This window comes from Dipteris shenzhenensis, chromosome 14, assembly GCF_047967505.1.
Source record: "Dipteris shenzhenensis isolate YYH24624 ecotype China chromosome 14, Dip_SZ_1.0, whole genome shotgun sequence".
Lineage (NCBI taxonomy): Eukaryota > Viridiplantae > Streptophyta > Polypodiopsida > Gleicheniales > Dipteridaceae > Dipteris > Dipteris shenzhenensis.
Genome location: NC_141609.1, coordinates 12,870,796 through 12,887,902, shown reverse-complemented (window position 1 = coordinate 12,887,902; position 17,107 = coordinate 12,870,796). Strand labels below are relative to the sequence as shown.

Below are 17,107 nucleotides of genomic sequence, written 5' to 3'. Positions count from 1 at the left end.
ACACAACATGTCAGAAATATTAAGGTAGTTTCACTATTATTAATAAGGTTAGAAGGTCAAGGGCACGTTTTCCCTTGGAAAGAAGGTTAGAAGATTAAGGGCACCTTTTCCTTGTATAGGATTTTTACTCCTAAGCAAGGTTGGTGGTTCAGTTAGTAGGTGAGTGTGTGCTCTAAATCCTAGTAAAAGGTTGAGCTAGGGTTTTGTACTACTCTCTCATTCAGAACTATTCCAGATCATGAGTTTTCTAAACCAACTCCTTGCATACTGGCCTCCATTCGTCTTCATTTGTATCAAAGCAGGTTTAGCTCGTGGAATCAAACCATCCTGTCTTAGTTCCATTGCCTAGCACCCTAACTGGACAAATTCATCACGACAAATGTTGAGATAGTGGCCTTGTTTTGATTGGCTGCCATCTTCTAAGGAGTTTTGTTTTGCATAGAACGTGGCTGGTCAGCCAAGTTTTGACTAGCCAACACCTCTAGAGGTAATTTCCTACTTGGTCAGTCATATTTTTGACTGGCCACCAATAAATTGGACATCATTTCAAGGCAGATTTCAGTTCAATTTAGTTTATGCTAGAAAATCAGCACTACTGTTAGTTCAGTTTGCAATGCACATCCAATGACTAATCCCCTTCTTCAGTAAAGGACTGCGTGTTTCTCCTGATATTTGTTTGCTACCATTCATTTGGGGGTTTTTGTGATAAGGATTCAATCCTTTGTGCTCGCATTTCTTTGCCCTCATAAATTTGGGACTTTTGCTCTCCTTTACTTCTTTCTTGGCTCTCATGCCAAGGGAACAGTTATTTGCATATACATTCAGTGTGCAGTTATTTATCCAAACATTGGCTTGTGGTGACGTGATAGAGTACTTATTTGGTTTAGAAACCATTCACAGCCAGTAACATTTACAAGCAATTTATGCATTTTTAAGAAAATGGCTCAGAATGATAATCTACTTGGTAGAGCTTTGTCCTTGGAGGACATACTTGATGGCACCAATTACTCTTTATGGAGTTTCATGGTTAAAAATGTGCTAGTAGCTTGGTCGCCAAAGGTCTATGGGCATTGGGGACTAGTGAATCGAGATGACTCACGTCCCATAGATGCCGCACCTGTTGCACAACCACACCTAGTAGAACACAAGCCACGATGGTAACCACACCGTGACATGCCACAATTATAGCTATCATAGCTAAACAACAGAGATGGGATGCCCGCCATGCCCAGGATCTTCTTTGATTTCTTTGTCAATCAAAAGGTTTACTGTTCCACACATCAGGTCTTGTAGGGCCTCTACGCGTGCATGGCATGTCTTACAAACCATGTATCAGGCAAAGAATGAGGCAGGGTTTTCATTTCTCAAGAAGGATCTTGAGAATCTCTATATGCATGACAGTGGCAATATGTCGAAGAATGTGGCATAGATCTAGGAACTTAGAGAGCAACTCCTAAATACTGATGAGAATATCTCTAAAAAGATTTGATCTCTAGGACATTGCAGCTCTACCTAAGTTTCCACACTTATCTCACTTTGTCTTTGAGGGGCAATGCTTAGCCTCTTAATCTAAGGAGCTTGTTTTGTCTCTCTCTGGACCTCACACGTGCAAAAGGGGACAGATGAGGGTGAAATGGAGATGAGAAATCCAACGGCGTACCAATGTTATCAAACAATGCTCGCCAGAAGAAACTAGTCATCTTGGGGTCTCAATCACTCACAATCGACTTAGGCATCCCATGGTTTCTGAAGATCTGTGCTAGAAATAACCTCGCCATACGGTCTGCCTTAATGCTTTTTCTTACCAGAATGAAGTGGGCCTGCTTCCTGAAGCTGTCAATTATTGTCCCTATCCCATCATTCCCATACCTAGATCTGAAAAAGTCAAAGATGAAGTCCATCGCAATACTCTCCCACAGTCCCTGCAGTATTGGCAGAGGCATGAGAAATCCTGGGGCCTTGTGCCTATCATACTTCACCTTTTGGCACATGAGATATTCCATCACAAACTTGTGTATATCATTCTACATTCCTGACCAAAAGAAATATCTTTCAATGGCTTGTGTAGAAGATGATATACCCCGATGACCCATGACATTCTTCCAAAACTTTGGCTCGCATATCTTGAGTCACACAAAGGTGATCATCTTTCATAAGGACACTTTCCTTAAGTGTGTACTAGCTAGATGATTGTCCTTGCTAAATATTTATCATGGTCTCTTTGAAATCTAGATCCTATAAGTAAAGCTCTTTCATGGCCTCTAGGTCCCTGTGATGAGCTATGGTAACATTGTTCACACGGGGACTTCTAGATAAAGCATTTGCTACCCTGTTCCGTCTCCTGAAGTATAAATGAAACATGAACAAGAAGTTTGCCCATTTCATCTGCTTTTCAGAGATCTTTGTCTGGGTCAAGAAATACCTGAGACTCTAGTGGTCAGCCTTGACTGTAAAGTCAGCTCCCAAAAGATAATGCTTCCAAATGGTTAAGGCATGAATGACTGAAGAGCAGCTCCCACACACTCTCCACATGCATCACAGTCCACATCGAGCTGTTTGTGTTGATGTGGAACAATGAGGATCGGCGGGGTGGTTAGCTTTTCTTTGAAAGTATTGAAAGTTGTTCTTTGCCCATTCTCCCCACCTAAAGACTACAGATTTCTTGGTCAAATCATGTAATGGGGCTGCTATATCACAAAGTGTCTGATGAAGCATCTGTAATAAGAGCAAAGCTCGAGAAAGCTGCGTACTTCATGTACCGAGGTGAGTTCTAGCCATTCATGTAGAGCTATTATCTTGGCGGTATCATCTTGGCGGTATCCATCCGAACCCCTTCTTTTGAGATAATGTGTCCGAGGTAATGAATTCACTTTTCTTGCCATTAATGAAAAGCTTGAGGTTTCGAAGTTCTCGAAACACAGTCGCCAAATGTTCCTTATGTTCTTCCTTTGTCTTTGAAAAGATCAAAATATCATCAAAGAAGATACCTGTAAAGTGCCTATAAGGCCTGAAAATCCTATCCATCATGCGGTCGAAAGGTTGCTGCATTGGTTAACCCGAAGGGCATCACGGAAATTGATACAATCTGAAAGTGGTCCGAAAAGCTGTCTTATGAACATCCCGCTTTTCAAATCGATGCGACTAGAGATCTTGGCCCCTTTTAGTCTATCCAATATATCGCTATGCAAGGGATTGGAAACCTATCCTTGACTGTCATTTTGTTGAGGGCACTATAATCAACACACATACAACAGGAGCCAGCTTTCTTTCAAACTAGAAGCATAGGTGAACAAAAGGGTGAGGAACTGGGTCTGATGAGTCCTTTAGAAATCTCACAGTCTCTGGCGCTGAATGCTTACTTGGGTATGTATACTTGGATGCAGAGCAGCCCTGTACTTTCAAAGCTTGGACTTTTCTGAAATTTCCTTGAATAGAGTGCTTGGGAAAGTGCGTCCATGTCCACAGATACAATCGAGACTTATAATCAGAAGCTATTTTCAGCTCATCCTCTTTTCTTCAAATCCGAATATCCTTGAACTGAAGGGGAACTTCGAGAACGCTTTCCTAAAGCATGGTGTTGCCTACTTGATTGGCCATCATCTTCTCAAACAAGTACTGAAAACGAGGAATCTACTTCAGGGACAGGTACTCCTTGATTCTTTCCTTCACGAACTCTTCATCAAGATCTTCATCAAGTGCAATAGGACGTCTCATACTGGGTTGTCTTGTGGCTGAACTACCTCGTTCTAAAACCATGATGTGGGAGATGAAAAATTGGACCCAAATTGAATCAAGCTTGGCTCAGCCTAAAACAATCAACTGCAAAACCCCACTCCTTTCAAGGGAGGTAAACACTTAGAAGTGAAGACAGGATGCAGCCCGATGCATGATGAAGTAAGGGTGAGAGTGGTTGTTGGTTGTATGATTCAACCACAGTCCAGAGTTTGGACCAAGTGTAGGTCGTCCCAAATTGAATTGCGATGAGCTTGCATTCTCTTGCTCTAGATCTTCACATCCGCAAACTCTCATGCAAACGCAGTTACAAAGTCGCTACTATCCTAGCTCACACGGAGGATTCTTTGGATCGTTTGCCACCAAGGAAAGTGGCCAGACCAAATTATAGTGTATGTCAGCCCGAATTAAATTGCGATGAGCTTAGGTTCTTCTGCTCCAGATCTTCACGTCAGCAAACAAAATTTCGCAGATCTTGTGAAGTCGCTACTATCCTGGCTCAAATGGAGGATTGTTGCCACCAACAAAATTGGCCAGACCGCACTCTAATACCACTGAAAAGACCTCAAGAACTCTTCCAAAGAGCTCCTGAACAAATCACGGCAAGGTTTCCTCCTCCTGGAAAAAATCGCAGCAGACCTAGGTAACTCTGGAGGACTGAAAACCCAATTCACAACAGATTCTTGGCCTCTTGGATCACTTCGCAGCAAGCCTAGAACACTTGGGAAGCCTGGGAATCCAAATCACAGCAAGAGGTGGCCTCTTGGTGACAGGAAAACAAATCACAGCAAGCTTTCTCTCTCTCTAGACCTCACATGCGCAAAGGGGACAGAGATTTAGGTGCTGGAATAATTCACAATTCAGCCTGGGAGATGCAGGAGCAATAGAAGGAATTCGCAGCACAAGAGAGAGGACTTGGAGGGAGAGAGAAAGACAATACACCACACTAGGGAGGGCTGGCCTCCCCCCGAAGGTCTTCATTGCAATTGCAATAGAAAATAACTTTGTAAAACTGGCTTTGAGAAGAGCATGAAGCTGAGTAAAACTCTTGAATGAATCTAGGAGCCCTGAGGCCCTTCTTTTACAGACTTGGCCTAGCAAAAAGCTAGACCTGCTTTCTAAAAGCTACCTTTTAGAAAAGCTGAGCTTTCCTGCTTTTGCCCATCTTGGGGCAACTCTTTTAGCCTTTCTAGAACCCCATGGGGGCCTCATTAATGGCGCCCTTTATCCTGGTGCTTTTTTCCTTGTGGGACTTGCTTTTTTGGCACTTGCTCCATCATTTGTGAGCCTTTTTGCACTCTTCCAAGTCCTAACAAACACCACTTTAACCCATTAAAGAAGAGAGATTGCATGCAGGAGAGATCAGCTACATCTATTGTCCTACACACCAAAACATCGTAGCTCTTTTCACCAAAGCATTCTCCATATAAAGTTCAAAGCTTTCTGCAATAGGTGAGTGTGTGCACTTTAAACCCTAGCAGGGTTTGAGTTAGGGCTTTGTCATGTTGATACCCTTCTATACTACTCTCTCTTATTCTACCCTATTCTGAATCTAATGAGGTTTCTACACCAGCTCCTTGCATACTCGCCTCCATTCGTCTTCACAACATTCCAAATTTGCACGACTTTTGGGACTTCTACCAATATACCTAGATGAATCCAGGAACATTCCCAAACTCATCCTCTAAAAACACAACATAGTGCAATTTCAATCTCATGATAGTCACTCACAAGGTTGAAAACCATAAACTCCATCATGCATAGCAAGGACTAGCTACTATGACATCCCCACTAACGTCATCAGCGCCCAACAGTGGGTGTAGACCATAGTATAAAAATATGCTCTCACACATACAAATCCACACACCCACACATACTTGAGCATACATTTATACAAAGTCTTCGTACTGAGTTTATGTCGGCACTCCGGAGGTGAAGGACAGACTCAACCATGATGACCCAAACGAGGCTTAGAATGGTCTTCTATTCATTGCCTAACATGGGACACTCTTGAAAAAGTTAATGAGACGGTGGGTTTTAGGCATGCTGATTAGATTTACACTTGGTGTCAAAACCAAGGTTTCGTTGAATCATTAAGTTAAAGATCGTAGGACCCCACCAACCCTAGGGAGGCACGTGTGCCTTTTTCCTCGCTTGCATATTTGCCCCTCCCCCTTGCGAGTGTGTGCGCATACACGCGTTCGGCGTGCATGTGCGTGTGTGTGTGTGATGTTGGCCCGTCTCCCCTTGCGTGCGTGCATGCGTGCGTGTGAGTATGTGTCTGTGTGTACACTTGCCACATGGGTGGGAAATGATCTCCAACACATCAAGATGACATTCAAAGCTGTTTCGCTACTTTAGAACACACGCTTCACCAAATTGTGACTTGCAGATACTTAGACGGCACTCTCTTGCATACACTTTGTTAAAAAATGTGTGTTATAAGCATAAAGGAGACAATGGTATCACAAGTAACATGCAAATTACTACCTATCCATTACAAGTCGCACAATGTACTCCTTGGGCATATTCGGAAGCTGTCTTGCAAAAATGTTCTTCAAGCCTATAAGCCTGCATTTAAGGGAAAGTATAGATCTATCATGATTGCAAACACCACATTTGAACACAATGAAAGCAAGTATCAACATAACAAAAATCTGAGCATTACCAGATCATGTGCTGATCAATACCATCATTGGAGTAGCATACAAATTTCAGCCGCCCAGCATCCTCCTGTCATGCAAATATTGTTGTCAACCCTCTTGTTCTCAACCACAATCTGAATACTTCTACTAAAGCCATTATGTCAATAGACATCTTGCAAGACCAAAACGTATTCCAGCCTAGGGGATAATTTATGACTAAAAGGCTAAAGCTTTGATACTAAAAAACAAAAGTGAGACCCCACAAAGTTAGTGGGACTCTGCAACAACATGCATAGACAAAATTCAACACTTGAAGGACATGAACACAAACTCGGGATACTCTAACTATATGTAGAATCCTAAATGCTCAACCTATTCAAGATATTTTTTCATCTACAAATGTGTTAAGTATGCCTGCAAGCATTATTTCACGACAATCTACATACATAAAGCTTGACTCTTTAACCGCAAAACAGCCTATTAGGCTTTAACCTCAAAACAGCCTGTTAGGCATGATCTAAGGTGTATGTTGATCTTGTCTTCATGGTAGAATCTTAGGTACTAACCAACAAGACTTGTACGAGAGCTACAACAAAGGGTAGAGCTTATGTTTTGATGCACGAGCTTTTATATATCTACATGAATCCAGGAATAGTGAAGTTTCAATCCCATACAATCACTCACGAGGTTGAAAACGATAAGCTCCATCACGCATAGCAAGGACTAGCTAGTATGGCATCCCCCTGATGTCATCAACGCCCAATGGTGGGTGTAGACCGTATATCTAGATGAACATGCCCAAAATTTATCCTCTAAAAACACAACAAATAATGCAATTTCAATCTCATGACAGTCATTCACGAGGTTGAAAACCATAAACTCCATCACGCATGGCAAGGACTATCTACTATGACATCCCTACCAATGTCACTATTTGAACAACAAAAACCCTAACACAAAGGAATAAACTCAAATCACTCACTGATCTCCCACAAAAGCAGCAGCACTCATCCACTGAAGCTCACACAGACAATACAGCAAGTACAGCGGAAAGAGAACTCAGTACATCCATCCACAAATCGTGGGAAAACTGCTCAAGGATGAGCCAAGTACATCCAACCGGATTTGCCGGGCAAAATAGTAGTCAAGGATGGATGCCACCTACTAAGATCTACACAAGAGAAGTTCTGCCACACTCTACACAATCTGCAAGGCCTTCAGAGGCTTCAGTAGCTGCATAGAAATTATTAGAAATAGCCGCCTATTCATAGGTAGTGAGGGAGCTCTCGATCCTGCCAAAATAGCCGACTGGTTTGCTAGTAAAAACCCAACAAGGTCTAGTAGGAGTGCATGAAGGTGCAAGTGTTAACAGGAAGAGGGCTAAATGGATAGCTTAATCCCACATACAAAGGGGGTAGGCCAATGTCAAGGCATATAAAGCCTTGGTGATAGAAACCTCGATACCCCGGATCCAGTTTTAGGGATGAATCTTCTAGGAGTGGCTAGGTGGCTGAGGGTTGGGGCTCCCTCATTACACTGCTCCACTAGATAACGCCACTTGTCGAAATATCAACATGAACTTGATAAACCTTGAGGCTTCTTTGCAAAACAATAGATCCAAATCATCCTATTGAAATCATTGATAAAGGTCAGATGATACCCGGCTCCTGAGAGTGATGTCATGCACATCTTTCAAGAGTGTACCAACTCAAGTGGAACCTTAGCTCGTCGCGTAGCCTCCTTCAGGAATGCATTCCAGTGTTGCTTTCCCTCCATGCAAGCTTGGCAAACTTCAGCACTGTTTGCAATCTGTGGAGGTCCACCCACCAGTGGTTGGAAAACTGGGTCGCCCAGTCTATAGAAAAGTCGACCACATGGCATTCCAACCCTATAAAAGGGCCCCCTTAGAGGGGGTCATTTTGTAGTTCAATTCTTGGGCAATCCAGTCCAAGTCTACCGAGCAGATCAGCAGCCATCTGATATATGCAGAGGAGCTACAGTTTGCAGCAAAAGAAAATCTTAGGTCCACGCATATTCCAAAAGCACACTACTGGATCATGGTGCACAGGAACATTAAGGAAGACAACAATCAGGAGCAAGCACTGCCTTACAATTAGTTGTTAGGAAGGCGGATTGCAGGGTACTACTACGAGCTCACACAAGCTCAAGAGAGCAACACAGGCTAAGTGTTTTTGTCACATGCAACCCTGCACTTGGGTGCAAGGTGACACAATGGCTACATCAATAAGTCCTTAGTAGATCCCTCCAAAGGTGATTTTGTTATATGTCATGACCTCTTTGTGAGCCCTAGTCCAAGGATAGTCAAGCACGAGCTACGTATGTGAATCTCTCAAGCTTTAATTCAGTCCTCGTTCACTGGTACCCACTGGAGAACTCAATAGGAGTAGTGTTTCCTTTGTTAGGTCTAGGTCTTAGCCTAGGTTAGGAGCCCCAGAGAGGCCCCCAAAGGCTGACCAATGTCTAGGGGAAGGCACCTGTTCAAGGCTGCCACAAAAACTCCCCCTCAAATGAGGCAAGGAGGGCCTTTTATAGGCCCAGCAGCTAGCCAACAGGTCGGCCAAAACCGACCTGCCAGTTGGCTATTGCTGGCTGGTTGGCTGGCTTTCAGGGGCCTATATAAGTGGCTCTTGGCCCAGTCTTTTGCTCATTCAGTCCCAGCCTTCAGCCGCTCCTCTCCAGCCCTCTTGTGCAGCCCGTCCTCTCCAGAGATCCCCTGTACAGCAGCAGTAAACCAGCAGTACAGATCAGCCTCTCCATGAGAGTGTACACGCAGCACTCCAGCAGGGTTTGGACCAGCAAACAGAGGGAAATTTGGTGTTCTGTTGCAGCAACTTTACCCTTTCAGTTTATAGCTCTTAATTAGCTCTTTTCACAGCTCTTTCACTCAGGTCTCATCTCTCAGTTCTCAGCTCCGTATCTCAGCTCTTTCCATCCTCAGTTCCACCTCCGTTCACTTCTCTCATTCACATAGTTCTACTACATGCCCGTGGACAACACTATCCTCTTCGATAGCCTCGCACAGTGATCTACGTCAGTGTGGGCAGCATTGAGGCCTAGGTTGTGGCTGGACTGTTTCTCAGGCTTTATGGGTCAGCTCTTAGGTGTCATCCTCAAAGTCACATTCCGTGCACTCTTGAGGAGTGTCTTTTGTATTTTCACGTTCTCCAAGTTTAAAGCTAATTCTCCCCTATAGTGAGTGGGGGAGGGCAATCGGTTGTTGACTCCATTTCTCTACCCTAAACTCTCTCTCTCTCTCTCTCTCTCTCTCTCTCTCTCTCTCTCAGAGCAGAGAACAACGAAAAATAAATATCATATTCATCACATTGATGAGAGATCTATTGCAAGGCGCTAAATATTTTACTGGAACTGATTTAAGATCCCAAGTACGAATTAGAGAAGAATATGTTCCTAAAACATCTTTTCATACTAGGTATGGGCATTATCAATTTAAAGTAATGCAATTGGATTTAACTAATGCTCGAACAACATTTATGACACTTATGAATAGAGACTTAAGGCCATATTGTTATAGTATTTCTAGATGATATCCTTATTTATAGTAAAACAAGAAAGAAGCATATGGAACAATTGAGGAAAATGTCGCAATTGCTTAGAGACGGCTCTCTTTTTGCTAAAGAATTCAAATGTAAATTCTTTGCAAAATAAGTACAATTCTTAGGACATCTTATATCCCAATAAGGGATCCTGGGAAAAGGTAAGGCTACTCCTACAAACATAGAAGAATTACTGTTCTTCTTAGGTTTGTCAAGATTTTATAAAAGATTCATCCAACAGTATGCTCAAATAGCTGTTCCGATGATAGATCAACTTAAGGGGAAGAGAAGTACCTTCGTTTCAGATGAACTTCAAAGGAAGAGTTTTGAAACATTAAACTGACTATAGTTGCAGCCCTTGTCATAAAAGTAGTGGATCGCAATGAACCATTTGTGATTGAAACAGATGCCAGTGACTTTGTTGTTGGGGCAATACTTCTAAAAATGGGTCAACCCATAGCTTTTGAAAGCAAAAAGTTAAGCCGCGCTCAATGGAATTGCTCGGCATATGAGAAGGAGCTGTACGTTGTAGTTTATGCATTAAAGAAATGTATGCACTATTTATACAGTGCTAAATTTAAGATCATTTTTTATTAAGAAAGTATCAAATGGATTTGCAATCAGCCAAAGCTTAAAACATAGAAGGATGCAGGGGACATCTCGTAGGGGTAGGCATTGGAGGCTCTTGAAGACATGGTAGTGGGGGAGCCTTGAGTATGACAATGACGGCAAAGTAGTAAGTAAAGGAGACTTTGGGTCTTCTTCTTCATCCGATAGTCATTCTTCAAATGATGGTGGTAATGAGAAAGAAGAATGACACTAATGATGATCAGGGTCCAATGACGAGTCCATGATGGGCATTGAGCACAATGATTCATGGCATATGCATGTATTCCTATTTAGAAGGACATAATATGTCACATGCAATGTGCATGATGCAATTTAAAATTTATTCTTATGTCTTTAGTATTTACTATTTTCTAATTACTATGCCTTTAGTATATACTATTTTCTATTATGTCTGTAGTATTTACTATGTCTATTATGTCTTTAGTATTTACTATTAGGTTGATGATTCATCAATGATGGAGATTAATATGATGTTCATTGAATTATTTTCTAATTTCCTATGAGGACCTATGAACCTATGATAGTTTATAAGTCTACAACCCCCTCCCCGAGAAAATATAAAAAATATGAATAGTTTTTAAGTCTACAACCCCCTCCCTGAGAAAATATAAAAAAATATGAAAAAATCTAACACCTCTAAAACCTAAGAACCTTTAAAGTCTCGTACCTTACGCGCCTCTTACATCATGCCTCTTTCCACTATGGCTTAAAGGGAAGAAAGCTAAATGGGCTGAATTAATGTAAGAATTTAGTATTCAATTGACATATCAGAAGGGAAAATGCAATGTGGTAGCACATTCCCTAAGTTGAATGTCAATGGTTAATGAATTGAGTTTTACTCAATTCCAAAATGATTTCCTAGAGTCCCTAGAAGGAAAACATAAGCATGATGCTCACTTTCTAGGATATGGAAAGCAACTATGAAGAGGGATCCAACAGGTTCAGGAGCTTTCATTGAGAAGTCACACAGTAATGGTCACATACCACAAGTTGGTCATAAGGACCCAAGAAAATATAGTATTGAAAATGGCTACCTGCTCTACAAAGGTAGAGTATGCATTTCGGATAACAAAAATAACATTAGGCACCAAATTCCTTTTGAGTGTCATGATAGTCCAAGTGCAAGACACCCAAGAATTCAGAAGACATGTACTTTTGAAAAGACTTGTGGCCTAGAATAAATAAGGGCACCCAAGATTATGTATTGAAATGCCAAGAATGCCAAGTTAATAAAGCTGAATGTCTTAAGGTAGGCGGTCTACTACATCGTTTAAAGAACCCGTCTGGTAAATGGAAAAGTATCTCCATGGATTTTATTGTTGGATAACCTAGGGCATAGAGGGGGCACGACACTGTGTGTGTTATCGTGGATCGGATGACCAAGATGGCTCATTTTATTCCAACAAATGAATAGATTAAAACTCATAAATTAGCAAAGCTATTTATGGAGCATATTTATAGGTTGTATGGCTACTATCCGGCAGAGTTAATGACCGGAATAGCAAATTTAATAGTCATTTTTGGAGGCTTAGGCATTAGTGAAGAGGTGCAAAGGGAAGCCCATGAGAGGGCTTTTATGGAAGGGTCCCTTGTGGGACACAGCCTACAGGGCACCAAATAAGGAAGCCAAGTGGCAAGTGATGGGCATGAAGGAGGGTTCCAAAGAGAAACAACTCAACTTAGAAGGAGGTCTCGAAAATGGAGACCTCACGTAAGGAAGAGGAGCTGGGAGAGGGAAACCCGTGGCCATAGGCTGAAAGACGTTTGAAGAGCCTTTATCTACTTTTTTTTCTTTGTTGCACATTTGTGAACAGTGAACTGACAATTAAGATGTCAAACATCGAGTGCTGGTGCACCGGATCAAATTCCTTTGTAAAAGGTGGAGGACATGCGTTGCTCAGATTCACAGGCTGAGGACAACGCCATCGACATCAAGAGGGAAGAAGATACAGGTATACACACTGAGTGGAGACTTCAAGAACAGGAGCTCAGGAGGTGAGCAGATCACAGAGGTGCAAAAGTGGAGTTGAGGGACAGCAGCAGGAGTGAGCAGAAGATAGGACGACAGTACGTAGCCTCAGATCTAGTGCTAGTGGAGCAGTATCCCACTGTCCACCTAGTGTAGAGAGCAGTATTTTGGTTGCCATACCTTGCTGTCTCCTTCAGATCTGAGTGTGGTATTCGTTTACATATATGTGCACATCCTGAGTAGGATCCAGAGTTTTCAAGTGTGAGCTCGTTACAATTTATTTTCCATTGCATGTTCTAACATGGTGCTAGAAGCCAATATTGGAGCTAGGGGGTATTTTCTAACACTACAAACAAACTTAGTTTTGTAGCCCTAGTTCAACAAATAAAATATTGCATTGAGTCATTGCATCTTTTGGAAAGGCCACCTTAAACTTTCTCCGGAGAAAGTTGTTGATTCTCAACAACTTCCTCCGGAGAAAGCTGTTGAGAATCAACAGCTTTCTCCGGGGCCTAGGGACGGTCAATGATAATTGCAATGTATCCTAATTTGCACGTTGATTAGTAAGACAGACAATCTACACAACCTCGTGGAAAATTCCGGAAACCTCCTCTCGAGGTTAACTCCAACTTTGTCTTCTTATGAACATCTATTGCATTATCTCAAGACACTAGTCTAGCATGAGAACCTCGTAAATTTTCCTCACATGATCCGAATGCAATCTCTATGGTAAACTCCAAAGGCGGCCAACATCTTAGAATCAATGCAATACCTCTCGTTTGAAATTCTCTTCTCTGGAGCAATAAGCACCGCTTGTCTGAATGGTGTCGGCAGTAGCGACCTTGTTTGGCTCATCCTTCACTGCTCCAATGCCTGACTGAACGGTACCCGTGGAAGCTAATTGGGTGGGGGTTGCATCTTTCGTTCCTTCGACAGTTAGTTCACTCTTCACATTTGTTTGAAAGCCTTCTGTCTTCACTGTGACTGGGCGAGAAGCGCTACCATCTAAGCGTGCCGCATTGAACGTCCTCATGGTATCATCTTCCTCCTCATCGTCCTCATCTTCCCCGTCATCTTCTTCTTGCTCCCCATCATCCTCATTGCCTTCGTCGTCCTCTTCTTCCTCCTCGTATTCTTCCCTCCCCTCGGGATCGCCTGCACTTATACTATCTAGCTGGGAATGGTTCGGTCCACTTTCGTCACCACCTGTTCCATTCTCATCATCTTCTTCCATAGAGGTTCCAGGACCATCGCGACTTTCATGCGAAACAGAGGAAGGGTGCGAATGGGCAGTGGGATGGAGATTAGAAAACGTGTGCGGAAGGTGATTTCCTGGAAATCCCAACGAAGACGCATGGTCATCACTGCGTTTGCGTTTCTGACCAGACCCACTGAGGGAAGCAGAAGCAGAGTGGGATGGCGAAGGAGATGGAGTAGGAGATTGGGAGCTCAGAGAGAAGCCAGGGCCCAAGCTGGCAGGCGCAGAGGGCCCTGAAAAGCCATCCATTTTCTTGCCTATCTTGCTAGACTGTGTGAAACAAAGGACGCAAAATTTCGTGGATTGATTTCGCTGCAGCGAAAGAAAGGCGACTTCTTGTTTGATTCTTCAGCTCCGCTGGATGTCTTGCATCGAAATCGCCTTCAAGAGCAAATTTTTCCCGTCTGGTGAGCGGTAAACCACTTCTTGCATCCTAGCTCTTGCATGAATGTGCACAATTGCGCTCGGAATGGGGGGAAATCATCGACCCTGAGCCATATCACACTAAACCAGATCAAATTCAAAGCAATGCCGATGTGCAAATCCAATTCTTGCAGAGCTCACAACTACGAAATGTTTGCACGTCGATAAGTCGACCGATTTTGGCTCGCGAGAACCTGAAACTCTTCCGAGGGCAATTCGTTCGATTGCGAGCCAAAAACAGGGAGCGAAAGAACGAATTTGGCGATGAGCTAGCAATTCATGAGGCGAATTCAGGAAAAAAAAAACAGACCATGTGCTTAAACCTAAGATTGAAATTTTTGTATTTGAATTTGTAAACTATCCGGGCATTGGAATCCATGGTAGTTCAAACTCTCGTGAATGGGTTTTGATGGGTTTTGAATCTTGATTCAAGTCCTAGTTAGGGCGGTCCACGCAGCAACTCTTGGACTTCGTTTATTAGCATTTGCCTGCCAATCCAGCCTTGCCATCTCCAACCGTGCCTTGGCGTGCTTGACTGGAAAAATCAGTGTGTTGGCCGCCTTCAATGCAATTTAATGCTTTGGAGGCCAGTTATTTGCATAGTGAAAACCATGCAAGCAAGACAGCCGAGTACCATCCTACACAAGAGGATGCTCTTTCCCCAGCGTGAAGGCTACTAAGTGGGTTGCCCTTCCTGGCGCCAACGTTGGCATGGGGAGGCCCTCTTAAGAACACACCAAAGTGGGCATCCGGCAACTCGAATTTGGAGTGGACCCCCTACACAGTCAATCACTGCAAGCTGCCATCCCACACAATTAACGGGCACAAACTTTAGCATTGAATGCTTCCCCTAAAAACAAGGTGTCCCCCACTTGGTGTGTATTCGAGCTGCACCGCCCACGAGGCTTCGTTCTATCATCGATTGGTGCTAGCGAGTTGAAGCAAGCATCTGTGACGTAGTGTCTAACTGCCCTTCATAATCATGAGCATTGCCTTGGGTAGGTTTCATACCCGTCCGGACGAGGCCACCTTGCAGGGGCATCCTACATCCACCTGTTTGTTGCATGCATGGATGTCCCCTATGAAAGAACTCACTCAGGGGTAACATAGTGCCCATTGTGCGCAAATAGTGAGCATTATGGTGGGCAAGCAATGCATGGCTTGCAAGCGGCAAACATCCATCTGGGGTGTCAAAAAATAAGCACCTAGACAAGAATACTCACTACGTCCTTTTTAGACGCATCTAGAACCGCCGTTACATAGTAATGGAACATGGATAACCGCCTTTAGATAGTCAATGCCTTATATGGGCATTGACTTCATTTCGACCTACCCAAAAGTTTGATTGGGTATGATTGGAGGGTGAGTTAATAATTGTGAGCACTGCCTTAGGCAGGTTTTCGACCCATCCAGATGAGGGCACCTTGTGGCGTCCTGCATCTATTAGCAGGATCCCATATGCCGCTTGTTGCAAGCATGGATGTTCACTGTTAAAGGACTCATTCGGGGGTAACAGGCCACCCATTGCATATAGAATGAGAATTATGTCCAACAAGCGATGTGTGCAGGTGGCTTGCAGGTAGCAAACATCCATCCGCACAACTGTGATTGTTTTATAGTTGCAAAATAATGAAAGATGCATGCTCGATGTATGCAATGCTACAATGATGATTGAGGAAGCAATTAGAAGGGATTAAACAATGATTAAGGTAGAATTGGAAGGAATTTTTTTGCAAAACACAAGGAGACCCACAATCATCAATTCAATATCCAATACATCTATGACGATACCTACAAAGGTTTCATATGCACTAAACTATTTAGAGGATAGCACCAGGGTCCAACTATGGTAACTGTGGAAAATATGATGATTGGGTATTCTAAAATCAAGCAAAAAAGAAGAATAAGCAAAAAGGGATCTGATGAAGTCACAACAACATCATATTCATCCACCTCATTATTGGTTACCTGGGTAAGAGAAATTCAACATGCACGACCTCATTGAAGTAAACCATCAAGGTAGTTTCGCCAGTGAAACCCCTTTGAAGTAGGTCTTCCAAGGTAGTTTCGTTAGTGAAACTACTGGCGAAACTACCATGGACAACACTTTTAAAAGTGGCATAAGTTTCACATCCAATGTCCAAATATAGTCATTCAACCACTCAAATTGATCAAAAAACCCCATTTGAGCACATATATGGGGTTATAATTTGGAAAATCTTGCATAGATAGTATTGGATATTACATATATTTTTATGGAAGTGATATATAAGCCCAAGTTAATACTTATTTATAGTAATTTAAACTTCTGTAGAAACATGTTCATAAATATCTTGTTATTTATGCTATTAAAACACTAGAAAGCTCTTGTCATATTGATATAAATGTATTTAATAAGTAATTATGTATGTATAATATTATTACATTGAGAGTGATTATGAGGGATGTTCCTTAAAAGAATTATTTTTCAACACTTTTTAAAGGTAATATCAGGGATACAAAGGATATCTATGAAGAAGAAAATTTGTGTTATGTAAAATTGAATGAGTGACAATTCTTTATATTTTTATGATAAAGGGATCTAGTTCTAGTGAAAATAAAAGTGTAAAAACCATGTTTCCTAAAGAAATACACATTTTTAAATCTCTTGAAAAACACGCTCGAATAAACCTGCTCATCATAACAGTCACTAACATCTACTAAGGGTCCAATGGGGCAGTTCAGCAGAGAAAGTCATGGGTAGGCAAGGCAAAGGGAATTTATAAGGACTTATTTTCTCATGCAAGTTAAAGAAAACAAAATGCATAAAAAGAATACAAACTCCACACTATTGATGTTTCAAGGTATTTCTTGAGATTAGATCAAAGTTTGTGAC

The 17,107-nt window shown here is 42.4% G+C and overlaps 1 protein-coding gene across 2 annotated transcripts in view; it reads right to left on the bottom strand.

The window, feature by feature from the left end:
• The window catches only part of HAG1 (histone acetyltransferase of the GNAT family 1), a 92,513-nt gene extending 78,058 nt beyond the window's left edge, over window positions 1-14,455 (bottom strand). Inside the window, exons 1-3 of one of the 2 annotated variants that reach the window (XM_087385058.1) lie at window positions 13,324-14,455; window positions 6,401-6,465; window positions 6,223-6,303 (exon numbers count right to left, since the gene is read on the bottom strand). In XM_087385058.1, the coding sequence (XP_087241184.1) occupies window positions 6,223-6,303; window positions 6,401-6,465; window positions 13,324-14,058 (881 nt within the window). In that variant the 5' untranslated portion in view covers window positions 14,059-14,455. The remainder of the gene's footprint in view (window positions 1-6,222; window positions 6,304-6,400; window positions 6,466-13,323) is intronic. The other variant, XM_087385057.1, reaches the window with a different exon arrangement.
• Window positions 14,456-17,107: the final 2,652 nt, after the last annotated feature.